The sequence below is a fragment of the Castanea sativa genome, chromosome 7, assembly GCF_040712315.1.
Source record: "Castanea sativa cultivar Marrone di Chiusa Pesio chromosome 7, ASM4071231v1".
NCBI lineage: Eukaryota > Viridiplantae > Streptophyta > Magnoliopsida > Fagales > Fagaceae > Castanea > Castanea sativa.
In genome coordinates, this window is record NC_134019.1 from 44,512,722 (window position 1) to 44,533,661 (window position 20,940).

Below are 20,940 nucleotides of genomic sequence, written 5' to 3' on the forward strand. Positions count from 1 at the left end.
ATATATGTCATCAAAAATAAAACTTAAAAAAAATAAAAATAAAAGTTACGGTATGCTTGATGGAATTTGTGCATACTGAGTTATATAATCCAAAGGGGTCAAGAAATATTGATACTAAAAAAAAAGTCAACAGGAATGGTGCAACATTATTAGCGTGTTTTTAATTACATCCTTGAAATCTATTTTCAATTATATTCATGCATGGTTTAATTAACCATGATCTTGAAAAGTGCTCCTCTAAAGTGGATTTTCTGAAAAATTGATTTTATTGGTTTGATTTATATGTACATAAGATTATTAAGATCTACGACATCTGGCTTGACCGAGCTTGATTGATTGAACCCCTCTGATCAATCGAGCTTGATAGCTCAAACTGGTCTGATTTTGAGATCCCACTCAAAGCTTTTAGATCATCATCAATAGTTGATCTTGTATGCAACAACTTCTACAACACTAGATCTTGAGATTTTTCAAGGAATATTGCCGGTAGAAGACTTTAGAGAGATTTGGGTACAAAATCCCGTGATCTACAATTGGAGGCACAAGATGCACACTTTTCTCTCTAAAAACCTCTAAAAAACCCTTCTAGGGTTAGTTTATAATGTCCTTTAAATATTGGAAAAAAGGATTGCGATTTGGGCTTCAAACGGACAAGTTATGGGCTTTTTATGTTTGTTGATTTTTGTTGATCTACGACATCTGATTGATCGAGCTTGATCGATTGAACCCCTCCGATCAATTGAGCCTGATAGCTCAAATTGGTCTCATTTTGAGATCCCACTCAAAGGTTTCAGATCATCATCAATAGTTGATCTTGTATGCAACAACTTCTACAACACTAGATCTTGAGATTTTTCAAGGAATATTGCCAGTAGAAGACTTTAGAAAGATTTGGGTACAAAATCCCGTGATCTACAATTGGAGGCACAAGATGCACTCTTTTCTCTCTAAAAACCTCTAAAAAACCCTTTTAGGGTTAGCTTATAATGTCCTTTAAATATTGGAAAAACGGATCGTGATTTGGGCTTCAAACAGACAAGTTTTGGGCTTTTTACGTTTGCTGATTTGCGACATCTGATTGATTGAGCATGATCAATTGAACCCTTCTGATCAATCAAACCTAATCGATCGAACCAGTTTGATTTTAACTTTCGGAACTTGCAGCTTGTATGTTATTTGAATTTTGACTTGCAACACTTTAAGTATTGTCTAATATGACTTCATAAACTCTTAGATCTATATCTAGATAAATTTATGTTCATGGTTTGTCAATTGTTCTAAACTTTTAGAACCTAACATGATGACCTCAAGATACTCACTCCTACACAAACACTGAAGAATGGTTTTGGAGATTGGCTCTTCCTTGTCGGGCTTGCTGATGGCCATTGCAATGATAAAATCAGTTACATGCCTAATGTTTCTTAGAGTAACAATGGGAATCTTTGTCTTAAGGTTGCATGTCTCCCTTTTGATATTGGTTCTTTTATAATGGTTTTAACTAATGTATGCCCTTAGAATAAATTAACTTTTTAAACAATTTTTTAATTTTTTAAATTTTTTTTATAAAATAGATAATTAATGTATACCCTTAGGGTATATACTAGTAAACCATTTTAAAAACTTTTTATTAGAAAATGAAAAAGTGACTAACTTTTTAAATAATTTGCCTTAAAATGGATGATTAATATATGCCTTAAACTCTTTCATAATTGTTCTCTGTGAGCTCTTTTCTTGCAAAAAAGCTTTCACAAAACCCAAGCATCGGTTGATGTGATGCCTATTTTTCTGGCTTTTGGGTTGGCAGGGCATAATGGGGTGTCCCTCCGGCTTGTTGGTAGAGGAGATAGATCATAATGGTCTTTTCTTTTCTTTTTTTTCCTTATTTCATGAGTCAATACCATAGCTGCATCTTCTAATTTATAATTTCCCTAGAAGCATGTGAGTACATGGAAAATTGGTTAGGGATGCTGCTATGTTTGTGGTTGACTGGCTAACTTATTTGACCAAACCATAGTAATATTAGGATCATAGTCGACCGACTCCATTAGACCTTTTTTGGTCTCAGGCATACATTTGGCCACAGACTGAAGAGAGTTCAAGCCATGGCATTGGTTTCGATTAATTGAGGTTTCTCTCATGAAGTGCTATGGAGTTTGGAACTTCGGTGAGAGTGCTTTTATGTCACCACAAGGGAAGGGTGAAACCTTAAAATTGCTATGCTTAAGACAAAATTGTAAAAACATAACATTGATATGCACCTATCAAGGATTGGATGAGGCTCTTATTAGATTAACAACATACATATTAGCAATAACTATACTTAGCTTGTTGTATCTAGGTCATAATTTTATTTCATATGTTCAAGGGTGATTAACTTGACATTGAAATGTACCATTTCAGCAAGTGATTGAAAGCAATGGAGGTAAAATGTATTGGCTTTGGGAAGCTCAATGCCTGAACAACGTGCAACTGACAAAAATGTGTTGAGAGATTGTGTGCATTAAGTGCCATCAATGCCTGAACAACCTGCAATTGGCGAAAATGTGTGGAGAGATTGTGTGCATTAAGTGCCATAAACTCGTGATCCGTAATCCTAATTGTCAAACACACAAATTTCATCGAAGGCCAGGTTTCCATTTTTTAGTGAGAAGGGAACCCTTTTAAAAAATTTCTAAGGACAGGGCCAAACCTGGCGAAGGCTAATAGCTTTCAACCAGTAATACACTTCTACGGTTAGAACCTAACAATCTGCATCATATAGACCCAACTGCAAAGGTGATATTTTACAATATTGTGCAGCTCTTCTTTACATATAGCTACTTATCAAATTAATGGAACTTAATCTGCCTCACCTCTCCGATATGGGATGACTCTCAAACTTTAGATATATCTCTATCCCTCAATAAATTTCGTCTCACCAATGGTTACTTTAACTAACTGAATATAATTTTACTCATAATTCAAAGAATGTAATAGTTATAGGGAAAAAAAAAACCCTAATATTGACCAAGTGGGGGGAATGAAAGATCCTTTATTGTAAGTAGGATTTGGTAACACAAGAAATGATTCCCTTAATTTAGATATATCTTTAAACTATCTTTACTATGTAATTAATAATACTAAACAACTTATAATGACAATCAGATCCCATTTTTCTTTTATTTATTTATGAAAAATGATAGGACCATAACAAATTACACTACTTTTGCTATAACTCACAACATGACGAGTTGTGCTAGATAGAAAAAATGGTAGATTTATCGTAGTGTTATTTACTTTTTCGCATTTTTGCATGATATGATTTATTTGTGTTTAACTTAGATCTGAAAATTAATCTAAGTAATCACTTGGTTAATAAATTAGGTTAAACAATCTGTTTAAGGGGTCTAAACGAACAAACAGTTAAAATGTAAACTCATAGTCCTTAAAAAAGAAATACAAACCCATACACTCGTGTCTAATTACATATTCATATCACCCTTATTAATCTAACTTAAATGTACACTTAGACCTCTAACCTTTCTATAAAAGAAAAATGGACTATAAATCTCTTACTCAAAGAATTCTTGAATTGGTTTACACTAACAAAATTAAATTTTGAACACTATAGTTTAGGGGTGTAAAAGATAAAACCAAATATTTTAGAAAGCAAAAAAATTAAACATTAACCATGGGTATGTTGATGACAAATATAGTTATGTCAGGATCAAGATGGAATAGTGCATTGCATTGTGTAAAACAAAAAGGAAAGAAAAGGAATACCATTTCATTCGATTGGAGTTAACGTCCGTGCACATAGAGAGAGAGAGAGAGAGAGAGAGAGAGAAATATGGTGAGTCTACCAACTCCAACAGGAAATAATTATGAAAATTAAATATTCAAGGAATTATATCAATTGCTATTTAATTAAAAGAAAATTGCATATATTAATTTGGGATGATGTTTGTAACTCTTTTTTATAAAGATGCTCTTGTATCAAAAAAATATACTTTATCATATATTAAAAATGTAACCTTTAGAGTTTTATACTTTGAAGTAAGCCGTTAGACCGAATTACATAATTTTTCTTGTGTGATATACATACATATATATATATATATATATGTATTTTTCTCTAGTTAAAATTAAAATAAAATGAAGAAATATTGTAGAAAAAATTGAGTGGAACCAATTATAAACAAATGACAAATAACATGAAAGGTAACTCATCTACACAAAATGTAGTCTACATATATATATATATATATATATATATATATATATATATATATATATATATATATTATAAAAAAATGCTATATATGGCTCCATGTGTTTTGTCATGTTCTGGTGCAATGTGTGTGTGCATGGTTTTGAAATCCGGACCGGACCGTACGGTCCGACTGGGAAAACCGTGAACCTCTCAGTTTTGCGATTTTTTTAGTTTCAAGAACTGTTCTATGGGAAAAAATCAGGGACTCGTGCGAACCGTGGTTGGACCGTATGGTTCTGAGAACCGTGATCGGTTTTTGAGGTTCAGACGGTTCCTTTTTTTCGGGAAAGTTTCGGCCAATTCTTCAGCAGTACTTTGGGTTTTTTCAGATCTGGAACCATATGAAAGGGAGAAAAATAAAAATAAAAAAACAGAGACGAAGAAGCAGCAGAGGAAGAAGAAGACAGCGAAGAGGAAGGAAAAAAGCAAAAATGAAGAAATCAACTCTCACAGCAAGCAGCCTTCATCATGTGAACCCAAGCATGTGACTAACTTCTAGATGACTAACCCAAGCATCTTACTCTTCTTCTTCGTTTCGTCCTCACCTCCGGAGACCAGATGCTAACTTCTCTTTTGCTTTCTTTTTTTCTTTTATTTTTTGGCTTCTATTGTTCTGATTGTTAGTTTTATGAACCCAAGCATGTGACTACATTGGAAATGACAAAGGGTAGTGGAAAATTGAATGGTGGGAGTTGAGAGTGTCAGGCCACATGTCATTTCTTTTTTGAATCCCTCCCTAGTGCCCACGTGAATATCCTGTTGTCAACAAATTCTTGAACCTTCTTTTTTTTTTTTTTTTTTTCAATTGTTTTTAGGTTCATATTATCATTATAATATTTTAAAAAATGTAGGTGTTATTATTATTATTATTGAGAAGTAGAGCTTTGGGTTTGATATTGATATATTAGTTGAATTATATTAAAAAAACTTATATAGATTTTGACTAATAATATATAAAGAAATAAATGTTTTAATATTTAATTGAATTATTTTAGTTAATTTTTTGATATATACTAATTTAATATATTTATTTATATTTTAAATTAATTATGACGTCATCACGGTTCAACCTCAAAAACCTTGAACCTCTCTCTTTTATAGTTCATTAAACGGTCCGGGTTTGAAAACATTGTGTGTGTGTGTCTATATATATATATATATTATATTATCAAGTTGATGTTGAAGTGATGCATAGATAATAATGTTAAAACTTGTTAGGCATGTCTTCATAGTTGGCATATTAGTTGGATGCATAAATTGAACATGTGTTGATTAGTTGTTTTGTCTTCCGTTTTCCTTATTTGGATGCCAGTAGTGATGAGAGATAAATGTGTGTATTTTTCTTTCCATAATTCCAAGCTCCTTAAGCATGTGACATATTTCAATATTAGTGTCAACAAATCAAATCTTTCTTATAAGGCACCTTCCCTCCTATAAGTCCCTTAGCCTGAGGGTTTTCAAAAATATGTGGAAAAAGTTTCACTCCAAATTAGAAAAATCCTTCAAACTCCTCTTATATATTTTAATTGAATGTGTGTATTTTGAAAATTTAATCGTTGGATTACATGTTTTATTGAATCTTCCATGCTTACAAACTTTTAAGAAGATCAAAGATCAATAATTATATCATCAATAATATGTTTAAATTTCAAATTTTTGTAGTAAAATTTTTTTCATAAGAAATAAGTTTATTAATTAAATAGTAAATAATATCCAATTTGAATGAAATTTAACATGCCTGTTAAGATTATAAAGAACATGCACTTCAACCATTAGATTTTCAAAATTTACATTGAATAAAAAATTTAGAGTTATATTATAAGGAGCCTAAAAGTACTATGGATAAAGGTTTGAGGAAAATGTGTGTCTAGTGACGACACTGGTGCAAAGGAGTTGGTCGATTGTATTGGCTGGTCTAAGGTTATTGATGTATAAATATGTGGAAAATGGCTCTGAAAGCTAGCCAGGCTTTACTGAGGTAGGTAATAACCTTACTAGCGTGTGGTGTTAGACAATGATGTTGGTTTTTGTTTAATATATCCTCTGTAGTTCCATGCTCCACATGTAAATTCTGGAAATGTACTTTTTGAATTTAAAATAGCATTTAGTTCAAATGTGCAGATTGTGAAATGTAAATTTGAATTATGATTTCAATTCAAATGTTTGATAGTGAAATGTCTGTTAAATATTATGCTTGTGTTCTTTGTGGTGTTGTGTGACATAATTATCCATCTAATGCAAGAATAGTTAACAAATTTGCTTTTAGCTTGAATGGCTTTTAGTATCTGATATCACAACCACAATAATAGTATGCCAAAGCCAAATAAAATCTCATTACATTGCAAATAATTTTGAAAGGTACATAATGTATTTTAGCTAACCAACTTCAATATAACATGCTATAACTTACAAAAACCCATTAAAAGAGTAAACCTTATCACAATGCTTTTAAAAGTGCTGTAATAGGCCATCTACTGAAGGAAAAGAGTAAACCCTACTATAGCACTTTTAAAAGCGTTGTAACAGGCCATCTACATAAAGAAAAGAGTAAATCTTATTACAACACTTTTAAAAGCATTGTAACAGAAAAGCGCTATAATAGGCTATCAATAGAAGGAAAAGAGTAAACCTTATTACAGCACATTTAAAAGCGATGTAATTGGTCATTTAAAATAAAAAATATATAAAAATAAAAATATTAACATAACAATAATAATGAAAAAAAAATTAATAGCAAATAATTATTTTAATTTGAAACCTATAGCGGCGGTTTTGAAACTGTTAAAATAGGTTTACACATGAAGAACCCTAAAGTAGCGGTTTTGAAACAGCCGAAATAGGCTGTTTACATAAAACAAAAAAATAATTAAAAGAAAATTGAAAATTCAACCCTATAACAGCGATTTAGAAAGCGCTGGCTTTAAACTGTCGTAATAGGTCAACATATACTAGCGGTTTCTAAAAGCATTGCTATAGGTTGACCTATTACCGTAGTTTTGAAAAGCGCTAGAAAAAAAAAGCGTTGGTGTAGGACGAGTTTGTAGTGTGGTCACAAGATCCCTGTTACTATATATTTCAACAATTACATTTATATTATTTGATTGTCATTGGCTCAACCCCTAGACAATTGCCTAGGGTTACCAAGTAGAAATGGCCTCATAATTTTGGTCCAAAATAATATATTTCATACTTATTTATTTTTTCTTTTGGAAAAGTTTTTATTTCTAGCTAAATTTAAAGAAATCCATATACATTTTTTTTTCTTTCCATCTCACTTAAATCAAAAGTTATCTCCCCCCCTCTCTCTCTTCCTCCCAAAATTAACTCTCAAATTTGAGAGAGAATAAATCCCCTCGACTTGGACCTATTATACAACCCTAATGGGACTCCCCAACTCCCCATCCCTATGAATCAATCATATCCCTTGATAAACATCAAAATATTAATGTAGGCACCACCACCCTAGCATTGCTAATAATATTATTTGATAAATTGGCCTCTCTATATTGATAAGTGTAGAAATGCTATAATCGTTGATGTCACTAGTTATGAATGATATATAATAAAAGCGATATCAATGATGAATTCATATATGAATATGTTATTAATCACAAATTTCTATATTAATAAGTTGTGAAAAAATTTGAATTTATAACATTTCTCTTATATTTATCCATATCTCTTTCGAAAAATTTGATGTGCTTTTCTTCTTGGCAATAAAAAGTTACTGCAATGAATAAGAATTTTTTTAAAAGTTTTTAATTTAATTTATTTTAATATTCACAGGTTAGCAATTAAAAAAGACAATAAGTTTTGAGAACTAGTAATTGTAGGGCTTTACCCTAAAGAAGGAGTCCTAGAAATTCTCAAAGGCCAAGGCTGAAACCAGGCCTAAGAGGGGGTTTGGAAATAGTTTTCAACCAGCAATATAATAGACGCACCTCAGTTAAAACCTCACTAGCTGCGTCATTGCCCTAAGCGCAAAGATGGATTGTTAATGTGGTTTTGCTCTACACTTATATTAAGCTGTGCAGCTCAGTCTGCCAGACACAAACAATGTGGGTTGCAATTCTCTTTTACAGGAAAAAAAAAGAAAAAATTTGTGATCGGTTTCTCTCTTGTTCACTGCAGCCTATATATGTGTCAGTTTCAGTTTTATAACTAATTTTAAATAAAATTAATTTTATTCAGCATATCTTACTATTTTGAATGCACTGAAGTAATATGCGGAAATGTTCATTATTTGATGTAAGTTTGTTGAATTATTATAAGACTACAAAATAATTTTCTAAACTGTGGAACAGATTTGACTTTTTTTTTTAATGAATGATATTTTCTAGCCAAAAAAAGGAAAAAAAAAAATATATCTTCAGAAATTTTCGTTTCACCAATGTTTTAATTGAATTAGGATGGAAAGACACATAATAAAGAAGAGGAAAAAAAACAAAAAAGCAAAGAAAATTTCGATAGTCATATAGATGCACTTAATACCAGGCAAACTACATCAACTTAAACTGGTTTTATTGAATTAGGTAGCCATAACAACAAAGCGAAAGAGAATCAACGGTAGTTCAAATTACAAAGTAGAGATAATCCTTATTTCTTAGCTACTATAAATTATGGAAATGCCACAATTACTGATTGCATAGCACGAATTGGTTTCACTGTGTATCTACTAAATCCAGCTTCTCCAAGAACAAATCCCCACTCTTTCAAGGTCCTCTCTTTGCCCGTAGTTGTATGGGCCATTATCACCATGTCTAGCATCAACCTTGCATCAGTCAGCTTGTCCGTTTCCTCTTGTTCTTGGATCACAGCATCAACAATTATTACCTTTCCCTTGTCCTCTGGAATTGCTTCTTTGCATTTTTTAAGGATTTGGATGCACTCTTTGTCTGCCCAATCATGCAGAACCCACTGCAATATTCAAAGTAAACTACTTAAGCCAAAGAACCAGATATCATAAAAAGGGTGTACTTAATTAAACTTGAGAAATACAAAACCAATTTTGATTCTAATAGAGTATGGGGGCCAAGGAAAAATTTAAGCTCACGGTTGAAGTAACAATATTGCTATTTTAAACCAAAGAAGTTCGGACGCTTCAATAAAATCCTTGACATGTCCTTGTCAAGCATGACAAACAAAAATATGTCTAGGATAATTTTCTGCGTCGGACGATGTGAAAGCAATAGAGTTGAACCTAAGGAAGTCTCATCGAAACAAAAGAAAGTTAAGAAGAAAGTCACTGCAGAAGCTACTGCTACTACTGCAGAAACAGAGGATAAGAAGAAGAAAGGTGTCACAAAGCTACAGGCTGTTTAGTATTTTGTTGTAATCTACATGTAGTTTAGGAGGTAATTAATAGATAGTGGATTACAGCTTTTTCCAATTGATCTCTGCCTCTCTTCTTGAATCAACAGTGAATAGACCTTGTTGATTGGGGGTAAAGGATCCATTAGCAGAATTTGGCCTCTGATCTGAGCAAATGACTCATTCAATCCCATGAGTAATTGCATAACAGAATTTCGATATTGAAGATCAGCGATCTTTTCATTGACATTGCAAGTGCACTTTCCACATAACTTCTTATTTAAAAATTCCTTCTATTTTAAACATAATTTCAATGATTTTATTTTGAAAACTTAAACATAAATATGTTTTTAAAATTACTAAAATATACCGAAAGACATGTATTAATTAATTACTATAATTTTTGTATATTGTGTGTCGTGTATTGTAACTCTTGTTCATGTTTCTTATTTTCAAATTCATAGCATTGTCTTATCTAATAGGCTTAATAGCATATATTTCGGAGGTATGAAAGATTTGAAAGTTGAAACTACTTGAAGACCTTTTACAAAACCTTTTATGTGTGTGTTTCAGCTAGGTGAACAGCAGGTCTTCTTTAGTGGCTTCCTAAACACATAAATGACCTATACACCCAGGGCACCATTTTCATTTGCATGAACTTACCAATATGAAAGCAGCATCAGCCTTTGGAACACTTTCAAACATATCACCCCCAACATTTTCAACTCCGCTGATCTCTGCAGCAACAGAGACAACATGAAGAAGATCAAAGTTGATGCCTTGAAGCCATGGACATGCCTTAACCAACAACTTTATAGTGGTTCCATTGCCTCCACCCACATCTACCAAACTGCTAAGCCCATCAAATAATCCTGGACAACCTTGAATCATCGCCTGCACCACCAGCCTTGCATCACAAGCCATTGCTTCATTGAAGAGCTGGCTATGATCAGGATTTGCTGCTGTATAGCTCCATAGATCTTTACCATGAGCCTTCTCAAATGACGAAGTCCCATTGGCTAGAACTCGGGCACTTAGACTAAGCCATGGTGCCAGCATCACTGGGCTGCTCTCCATCAAAATAAAAGCAGCCATGCTATGTTCTCCCTGTCTCATCAAACGGCGAGATAGAGGCGTTTGTGCATAACCTGGGAACAGAAGACAAAAAATACAACATACTTAGCTTGTCTTCCCCACTCACAAACCTGACTAGATGCCCATATAATATATATATATATGATACTTTAACATCAATTTAAACAACACAATGCTACTCATTTGAATATTACATTATATTTTAATGTAAGAGAATTCAAGGAAAGATAGCATATCAAGTATATTATGTTATTTATAAAGATATTTTTATATATGAATAAATTGTGTTGTCATAGTTTTAAATAGTCAACGTTCTACTTAAATTTTTCATAAAATGATTTTTAGTGATTAGATAAATCTCAAATAAAGCTTCCAAGTTAGTTTTTGTTAAATTCAAAAAGTTAAATGATAACATTTTTTAATTATACAAATTTCTTTTGTATATTTAAAACTTCATAATTTAACTTGAAAATAATATCAAATTATGTAGTTTATAATATTATAATTAATCCTAAAATTTATTACTTATACACTCAGTTTGTGAAAAATGATAAAATATTAGATAAAGAAATGTATAGAATGATTAAAAAATAATCAAAGTTGGGGGGGGGGGGGGGGTCTCCCTCCTTGCCTGGGGAGCCTTGGGTAGTGAGTTTCTCTTTGAATATTCCACGGTGCATTAGGAACCTCATAATGCGATAGAGTGGGGAAGAAGCACATCCTATAGTTGAAGACAAGTCCGAGAGTGTAATGGGGCTTCCATGGCTTTCAATGGCATCAGCTATCCCAAGATCAATGGCACACTTGACTACAGCCATTTCTGAAAAGCCCAATATGTACTTCCAGATATTTATGTCTGCATGCTCTTCTTCTTCTTCATGGTGAAACTCTCTTTGTGTTTCTTCCATCTCTTTCTCTCTTCCCTCCTCTCTCAGTATGAGCAATCTGTTAATTCTACTTGAGCTAGGTAACACATTTCAGGTTGATGGCTCATATACACAAGAAGAATTATTGCGCGTTCCTCAAAAAAAAAAAAAGAATTATTGCGCAATAGGAAAATGAAGCTATCACTATGATTCACTTTCAAGATTTTACTAATATTTTTATTTTGTTTCCTTTAGTGCTAATCCAGCAAAAAAGATTTGTCCTACTTTTGACTAGTACTCTTGCTTTTTTATATATATATATATAAATATAAATAAAGAGAGAGAGAGAGAGAAAGAGAGGTGAAGCCAATGAGATCAAACCCTAATATTGTTTATGATAAACTTAATTTTATATGATTATGGTTCTTTATCATCAAATTAAACCATTAATTAATTTTTGATATAAATAATTCTCGAACTTAAGTCCCTTATTAGACATTAGACGACAAAAACCGCTTGAATTAATTGAAACCAGTAAACCTCAATAATTGATCAAAGGTAGATGTGACTAGATGGAGAGACCCTTAGCTTTTTGTTAGGTAGAACTCAATAGATGGAGAGATGCCATTGGATGGAGATCAGACTCTTAGCTTTTTTTTTTAATTTTTTTTTTATTTATATATATTTTTATTATTTATTTTTTTGGCTATTTAACAAAAAGCCTGATAGAGAGAAGTCAGTAGATGGAGGGAGCACCTTAGCTTTTTTTTTTTTTTTTTTTTTTTTTTTTTTTTTTTTTGGCTATTTAACGAAAAGCCTGATAGATATATGGAAGTCAGTAGATGGAGTGACCCTTGGCTTTTTGTTTGGTTATTTAACAAAAAATATCTGATGAGTAGAAGTTACTAGATTTTTTTTTTTTTGAGACACACACATAAGGAAAAGGGGTAAGATAAGAGAATACACTCATATGCCAACACCAAAACTACGTGCGACAGTTAGTGTCGCGAAGTAAGTGATAAACCCCTTCTCAATATCACACCTTACTAGAAGTTACTAGATGGAAAGGCCCTTTAGCTTTTTATTTGGTTATTTGACTTAAAAACCTGATGCATCGAGATATGTTGGTATGTCTAATGATAAGAAATTTAAAATTATTACCAATAGTAATATAAATTTTTATTTTACGTGACAATAAATATGCACGAATACTTAATAAATAAATATTTAAATGATTTCTTTATAAGCAGTGACACAGCCGTTTGTAAGATTTATAAAAATTTGTAACATTTCTATATATAGCTCTTTACTTTAGCCTAGCCTAATTCAGTACAATAGACATTTTAATAATCTATCTTGAGTGCTTGATATTAACTAAGCTATCTGTTCATCAAAAAAACTAAGCTATCTAGTTGGCTAATAGCCTTCGCAAAAAAAAAAAAGAAAAAAAAAAGAAAAAAGAAAAAAGGCTAATTGTAGTGCACGTTTTTCACGGAATATTAATGTAAAACATGTGTTTTGCTTTATATAATTTTCTTTACTATTCCGAATCCAAAATTAGATCTGGAGTACCAAACCCGAAACTGTGATTGGCAGGTAGATTGATTGATCCATTTATATTGATCAGCGCATCTTTGTCGGCCACATAGTTATTATAAGCAAATACAAGACACATTTTTTAGGCCCAGGAGCTGATAGGATATGGAGTTTGCAATCAACAAGCAATATAGCAACTCCCTCTAAAAGAGCAATCAATAAAACAACGTGACCTATCCCATATCCTCAAAGAATCAAAAGTATATTTACATTAAACTTTTCTCTTTTCCTTTTCTTTTAGCTAGTGATTGAATTTAATTAGCATATTTACTTATGGTTTAAAAAATTATACCAGACCAACTAGTCAAACTTGTTCAATCATATGAACATGACAGAAACGTTAAGGGCCTCTTATAGCTCTAGGATTCAAATTCCTATCGCATTCCCTAGTTGTAACTATTGAATTATCTAAAAAATTGTTAGGTTCTAAGACCTTAGGGACTAATGTATTAGAACTTCAATGTGTAATGTGTTGGCAAATTATGATCAAAATATAGAGTCTAGGTTTAGACTTGCTCAAAGTATGTTTTATTGTAAAGTTGAAATCGAGTGATTGCAGAAATTAGTGGACAAATTCTACAAGGCTTAATTGATCAAAAATTAGAATTGATTGATTGAAAATCGTGCAGAATTAATTTTTTGTAGAATTTCCAACTTAGCGCTAGCTCGTTTGACGTGTAGGGTTTTATGTTTTACTTCACATAAAAAAATGAAAACCCTAGCTACGTTTTAGACGCTTTTAATGTGCTGTGTGTTGAATCTCTTGTAAGATCTAGAGGTGTTTACCTTCATACACACTTAGGGTTATCAAGATCAAGATTGATGTCAAGAGCTTGGTGATCGCTTTAGTTGCTGGATAAAGAACTTAACGAAGATCAGAATCCTTGAGTGGAGTCTCAAATTCACAAGTATGAGAACTTGTGGTTGCAATGGATCAAAGGAAAGAAGTAGTCTGTGGACTTGGAGCTATCACGTGGTCGTGGTAGTAAGTTTTCTACTCAAGGAAGCAATAGGATGTTAATGGTCTAACTTCAATTATTTCATAGTGGATCTATTTTACCTTGAGGATAGCTAGGTTAAATCATTCATAGGTTTTTTATCGGTTTGGTTTTCCTAAGTTATCAGATCATTGTGTTTTTTATATTTTCGCATTATATTTATTTTACACATATTGGTAGTTTTAATTAATAAACTTGTTAATCAACTTGGCTTAATATTAGGTTAAACATATTGTGTTAAGGGGTCTAAAACTTTACAAAAATGAACAAAAACGTGAACCAATTCTAACAATATCTTTTAACTATAATTTCAACTATCCGGTTAAAACCCAAATAAATCATGAACAAATTCAGGAATTTATGTTTATATATTATTAGTAAACAAAGCAGTCCATTTTTTTTAATTATAAATTGAACATTTATTTTTTGTTCTTTTATTATTCGCCCACATTGATTTGTATCAATCTATTACATAAACGGATACAATGCATCAAAAAATCAATGTTTGATTGAATAACATTTTCAAACTCCGACTCCACCTTTTGTTAAGAATAATTTTGAATTCAATTTAAGAACATTTTTATTACCAAAAGGACAAATGCTGACATGCATATTTGGTGCTAACTTTATTTGAGGAAAGTAATATTTTCTTATGAAGATTATTGCTTTGCTTAACAAATATATGTCATCAAAAATAAAACTTATAAAAACAATAAAACTTAAACTAAACTTTGTAAGGGATTTATAACTCAACCCTTCCAAAAATAAATGTATGCCGCAAAATAAGTATATATGAGCACACGGTATTCTTTAGTAAAAGGCGAAAGAACAGTTCGCTTTGTGCTCACCACACGGCTCCATGAGTTTAACCATTTTGGTAGAGCACCTTATTTATAGGTTCTAAGACCTTAGGTACTAATGTTTTAGAACTTCAATATGTATTATGTTTGCAAACCATGATCAAAACATTTAGTCTAGGTTTAGATTTGCTCAAAATTTGGTTTAATGTAAGTTTGGAATCATTGTAGAAAATTATTGTTCTATTTCTGCAAGGCTCGATCGATCGAAGAATAGACTCGATCGATCGAGAATTGTGGATTAAGAATTTTCTGCAGAATTTTAAGTCGGCCCAAACAGCAGTTTAAGCCCATTAAGGATTAGAGTTTTAGATCTACTTCTTCTAGTATATAAAGGAAACCCTAAGCCCATTTTTAAGAGACTTTTAGAGAGAGAAAAGTGTGTCTCTTTGGTAGATCTAGGGTTTTGTACCCAAAAGCTCTCTAGAGTTTTGTTGTTGTTTATACTGTGTGTATGAATCTCTTGTGAGATCTAGAGGTGTTTGCCTTCATACATACTTAGGGCTATTAAGATCGAGATTGATGTCGAGAGCTTGGTGATCGTTTCAGTTGCTGCATAAAGAGCTTAAAGAAATACAAGTGGTGTACTTGTGGATGTTGTGGATCTGAGAAAGAAGTAGTTCGTGGACTCGGAGCTGTCACGTGGTCGTGGTAATAAGTTTCCTACTCAAGGTAGCAATAAAATGTTAGTGGTTTAAGTCGCTATTGTGTAAACTTCAATTCTTTCATAGTTGATCTGTTTTACATTGAGGATAGCTAGGTTAAATCCTCCACAGGTTTTTTACCGATTTGGTTTTCCTGAGTTATCATATCGTGCGTTATTTATTTTTCCGCACTACTTTGCATGATATGATTTACTTGTGTTAACCTAGATTTGAATAATTTACCTAAGTTAATCACTTGTTTAAATAACTAGGTTAATCTGTTTGTGTTTGAGGGGTCTAAAACCGTACAAGTGGTATAAGAGCGGGTTAGCTCTAGTGTTTAGATCCTTTGATCTAAGAGTTGATCCTTGATTCCTGTTGTCATGGATAATTTTAAGTGTCTTACTGTTTTTGATTGTGATGATTTGAATAAAAAGGAAACTATTGTTTCTGTTGATCTTTTTGAAGCTTGTGAAACTCTTCGTAAGGAATTATCAAAATCTTTGAAAACTGCTAAGAAATTTAAAGACGAGTTAAATTTGGCTAATCTTGAAAAAGAGATATTGATTGTGAGATTGAATGATTCTAATAAAAAGAATAATTTTTTGAGAAATCAAGTTTCCTCTCAAGATGAGAAGATGAAAAGTTTGGAACAAGAGTTAGTTGAGTCTAAAGCTAAACTTGAAAATTTGACTAGTGCCAAGCCTATTGTTGATAATAGAAGTGTTTCTGTTTCTCTTAAGCCTAAAGCTGGAAAAGTTTATATCACTCCTTTCAAAATGAATAATAAAGAAAATGCTTATTTTGCTAGGTTTGACAAAGGTAAAAATTCTGATGTAGACGTTGAAGTTTCTAAACCTATGTCTAAACCTACTGTTAAAGAGCATATAAAAAATCTATTTTTGTGTCTACCTGTCACCTTTGTGGTGTTGTTGGTCATATTAGACCAAATTGTTCTTTGTTGAGGAGAAAACCAAGATTTGAGAGATTTGTTGTTAGGAATACTAATGTTCCTAAGTTTGATCCTGTTTGTCACTTTTGTGGTGTCTCCGGTCATATTCGTCCTAATTGTCATAAATTGAAATTTAAACATTTAATATTTCAATCGAGGATATGTGATGATATTTCTCCTCCCATAAGTCCATATAAATTGTTTCATATTCTTTTGAAAAATTTAAGTTTGTTGGCTTGTGAAAAAAATTTGTAGGATTTCAGTTTTTCAGTTTTTCTCAGAATATTGGTGTAATCCCTCAAATACACTTTGTTTCTCATGGATTTTCACCTACAAAGCCGAAGACTCGTGCTATATGGGTGAGAAAAGATTCTCTAAGGTGAATGTTGTTTACTTGTCCTTAATTTAATTCTTTCAATTATTTGTGGACATGTTTACTTTTTGTTTTTGGTCATAAATGTTTTTTGAAAATCCAAAAAGATTTTGTTTTTGTTTTGTTTTACACATCATGGATGTCTAGTCAAGGTTGTCCATATTATTGTTACATAACATGTTTATGTACTTTGTTTAGCTTGGATGAGCTTATTTTACTGGACTTTACTAGTTTGAGCTTTGTAGTGCCATTTGTATGGGAGATGTTTATAGTTTTTGATCATTTGATCTTAATCTTGAAGTCACATGTTTTTTATTGTTAGACTTGAATTTAATGATAAAAGCATAAATAACCATCTCACCATTGTTTACTAGCCAATCATGAATACCTTAGTGCATATCATAAGATTTTGTACTTGAGAAAGTGTAGCACAAGCACAAAAAGAACATAAGGTGTAGCCTCGGATTAATGCTAAAATTGGTGTGTACATTATTGGGCTATAATTAATTTACAATGAAATAAAATTGGTGTGTACATTATCTTGACTATTATAATAATTTCCAAATCAAATAAAATTGGTGTGTACATTATAAGGAAAAATAAGAAACTTACATGATTGCAAGCTTGTTTTCAAGGAAATGTGAGAGTTATATGATGTAACTCTTTAAATGATAGTCTCTTTCAGATTTATGTGATGAATTTTGTAAAAATTGTGATTGATTACTATCTACATATCACCTCACATGTATCTCAAGTTTTTGCTAGTTGCACACATTACATAAGTTACTCTATGTTAAACTTGGTACATGTTATTGTGTGTGATCTTGTTGTGGCCATCCAAGATTAAAAGCTCCTTGATTTTAATGCAAAATGTGTTTAATGTTTGAGTTTTTGAGGACAAATTGATTGAAAAACTTGATTTTGGAAAATCTGGGTTCAATACAAGTGTTATCGAAAAACTTTTGATCTCATATTCATGCATTTCTTTCATGAAATATTGTGCTTTGAGGAGTTTTTGCATAAAATTGGTCTGTTTTTCAAAAATTTAAGTTTTCTAGATTTTCGATCGATCGAAACTATTTCTCAACCGATCAAAAATGCGTAGCCTAGCTCGATTGGTATTCGATCGATGCTTGACTGATCGAAACTGAAAAAGTTTTCAGTTTTTAAATTTTTGACCAAAATTTTTTTTCATGCATCATTTGTGTTTATGATTCACATGCATTGCATTTTTTTTTGTATCCATCTTATAGTTTTGTGGTTATATCTCTCATTATTTTCACACTTTACATGCATACATTTTGCTAAATTAGGTACTCAACTTGATTTAAAAATTGATTGATTAATTTTTGAGTCCTTTTTACATTTTATTATATGCTATTTTTTTTGTGTGAACTACTAAAAATATTTTTCTTAAGAGATATTGTAAGGACACAATTTGAGCCCGAACCCACAGTCAGAAGGGGATGGGCCTGAAAGGCCTTTTACAATAAAATTTGTAGAGAGTGGGCTTGAAATCTAGATTCTAGTGATATTAGATAACAAAAATGATGGGCTTTGATCACAATGATACACACAAGGAACTGTTTATATGAAAGAATCTTCTCCTCGGACACAAGCCGATGATGATTTATATTATTTCTTCCCAAGATAGGTTACGGTTATGGATAGTGAGGTATACAATGTTTTTTCTCTGTCTCTTCTCCCTCCCTCCTGCTGAAAGTCTCTTCTTCCTTTTATATCCCCTCCTTCTTCTCCTCTTCATCCTCCACGTCAGGGTTAGATTGCTGGTTTAGATACTTATCCCATCCACCTCCCTGAAGTTTTTGGAGATAGGAGCCAAGTTCAACTCTGATGCTTAGATCTCACATCCCCATTAATGCAGCCAGAATAGCAGTTTCAGAGCATTCAATGCGGAGGCGGTGGTAACAGTTTTATCTCAAATATTCCACCGCCCTTCTTCTTATCTTCCACGTTTACCATGCCTACCCTTACTTATAGGATCTTCTAGAACATTGTCTGTGGATGTTAATCAGCCCTTCACCTACCTCGGCTTTACATAGCCGAGGATATAATCTTCCTCGGACTATCTTCTTGGACATACTTGCTCAGGCATTACCTTTTTACTATTTAGTATTTCTTTATGAGTTGACATTCATACATCCTCGGACCATTCAGTATCCTCGAATTGGGCCTTTAGCCCAAAGAATACTCTTGGGCCACCCCCCACATATTTCTAGGCCCAATGACCCTACAGATATGATGGATAATCAATGTGCAAATGTTTTCTCTACTCATGCAACTTTTTATAGGTCACATAGTGTCAAGTTTGCATTTATTGAAAGAGAGAATATTTTTCTTCATGTGTATCCTCAACTTAGTTTTTAAGTTCGGTTTGTTTCTTTTTTATCCCTAGCTCCTAAATTTTCCTCAAAATCTTTTCCCAAAACTTGTTTTGTTTTTCCTATTTTTATAGGGGGAGAAGCTTGTTTTTAACCTTTGTTGCTCTTCATAGGGGGAGTTGTCTTTATTTTCTATAGAGTTGATTTGTTTTGTATTTCCTTAATTCTCTATTCTCTGTTGCATATATTTTCTGTCTAACTTCTGATTGGGTTGTCTTTGTCAATACATGACAAAAAGAGGGAGAAATAGATGAAACATGGGAACCCTATTTGTTTTGTTTAGGGGGAGTTGAAATTGTTATTGAAAGTTTTTTGATGTATCTAATTTAGGGAGAGAGTTAGTTTGCTTTTATTTTTATTTTGTGTTTCATATTCTTGGTTTACTTGTATTTTTCACACATGCGTTTATGGTTTGTTTAGTGTTTCAGGAATTTACAGGTTAATTCAGTCGTGACTGCTGTCTACACTGGCAACTGATAGATAGTAGTTAACTTGAATTGTTTTTGGGCATTTTGTAATGGGTTGTTTTGTAACTTTGAGCATATTTTGTTTTATTATGTATTTTGTCACAGATTGCAAAAGGGAGAGATTGTTAGGTTCTAAGACCTTAGGGACTAATATTTTAGAACTTCAATATGTATTATGTTGGCAAATCATGATCAAAACATTTAGTTTAGTTTGGAATCAAAGTTTGGTTTAATGTAAGTTTGGAATCATTGCAGGAAATTATTGTCTTATTTCTGCAAGGCTTGATTGATCGAGAATCGTGGATCAGGAATTTTCTGCAGAATTTTAAGTCGGTTCAAACAGCAGTTCAAGCCCATTAATGATTAGGGTTTCAGATCTACTTCTTCTAGTATATAAAGGAAACCCTAAGCACGTTTTTAAAAGACTTTTAGAGAGAGAAAAGTGTGCCTCTTTGATAGATCTAGAGTTTTGTACCCAAAAGCTCTCTAGAGTCTTGTTCTTGTTTATGCTGTGTGTATGAATCTCTTGTGAGATCTAGAAGTGTTTGCCTTCATACATGCTTAGGGTTATCAAGATTGAGATTGATGTCGAGAGCTTGGTGATCGTTTCAGTTGCTGCATAAAGAGCTTAAAGAAATACAAGTGGTGTACTTTGTGGATGCTGTGGATTTGAGAAAGAAGTAGTCCGTGGACTCGGAGCTATCACGTGGTCGTGGTAGTAAGTTTCCTACTCGAGGTAGCAATAGGATATTAGTGGTCTAAGTCGCTATTGTGTAAACTTCAATTCTTTCATAGTGGATCTGTTTTACCTTGAGGATAGTTAGGTTAAATCTTCCCCAGATTTTTTGCCGGTTTGGTTTTCTTAGGTTATCATATCATGTGTTGTTTACTTTTCTGCACTGCTTTGCATGATATAATTTACTTGTGTTAACCTATATTTGAATAATTTATCTAAGTTAATCACTTGGCTAAATAACTAGGTTAATCTGTTTGTGTTTAAGGGGTCTAAAACTGTACACTTATAACTATGAGTTACCCATTATTTGTTTCATCTTCTTTACAATGTGGGACGAAGTTATATTCAGCATTAATTAGGTGTTAACAAGAATTTATAAAATATAAACCTAC

General features: G+C 32.3%; 1 protein-coding gene, 1 non-coding gene and 1 pseudogene across 2 annotated transcripts; all 3 read right to left on the reverse strand.

Moving 5' to 3' along the window:
• Nucleotides 1–8,092: 8,092 nt before the first annotated feature.
• On the reverse strand, nt 8,093–8,240 carry LOC142605412 (U4 spliceosomal RNA). Its single transcript, XR_012839037.1, has one exon. It is a non-coding gene; the product is annotated as a U4 spliceosomal RNA (small nuclear RNA).
• A 468-nt stretch (nt 8,241–8,708) lies between these two features.
• Nucleotides 8,709–11,683, reverse strand: LOC142643718 (acetylserotonin O-methyltransferase-like). The gene is made up of 3 exons (XM_075818429.1): nt 11,289–11,683; nt 10,226–10,710; nt 8,709–9,169 (listed from the first exon to the last, which is right to left on the reverse strand). The coding sequence occupies exons 1-3, from the start codon at nt 11,563–11,565 to the stop codon at nt 8,870–8,872; spliced, it is 1,062 nt and encodes a 353-aa protein (XP_075674544.1). The 5' UTR covers nt 11,566–11,683; the 3' UTR covers nt 8,709–8,869.
• A 3,170-nt stretch (nt 11,684–14,853) lies between these two features.
• On the reverse strand, nt 14,854–14,975 carry LOC142605423 (U5 spliceosomal RNA; annotated as a pseudogene).
• Nucleotides 14,976–20,940: the final 5,965 nt, after the last annotated feature.

Coding starts and splice junctions, on each gene's coding strand:
- LOC142643718 (XM_075818429.1), bottom strand. CDS start 11,565: ATGGAAGAAACACAAAGAGAGTTTCACCATGAAGAAGAAGAAGAGCAT. Junction 10,711..11,288: donor CACTACCCAAGGCTCCCCAG/GCAAGGAGGGAG, acceptor TTCTGTTCCCAG/GTTATGCACAAACGCCTCTA. Junction 9,170..10,225: donor CTGATGCTGCTTTCATATTG/GTAAGTTCATGC, acceptor TGAATATTGCAG/TGGGTTCTGCATGATTGGGC.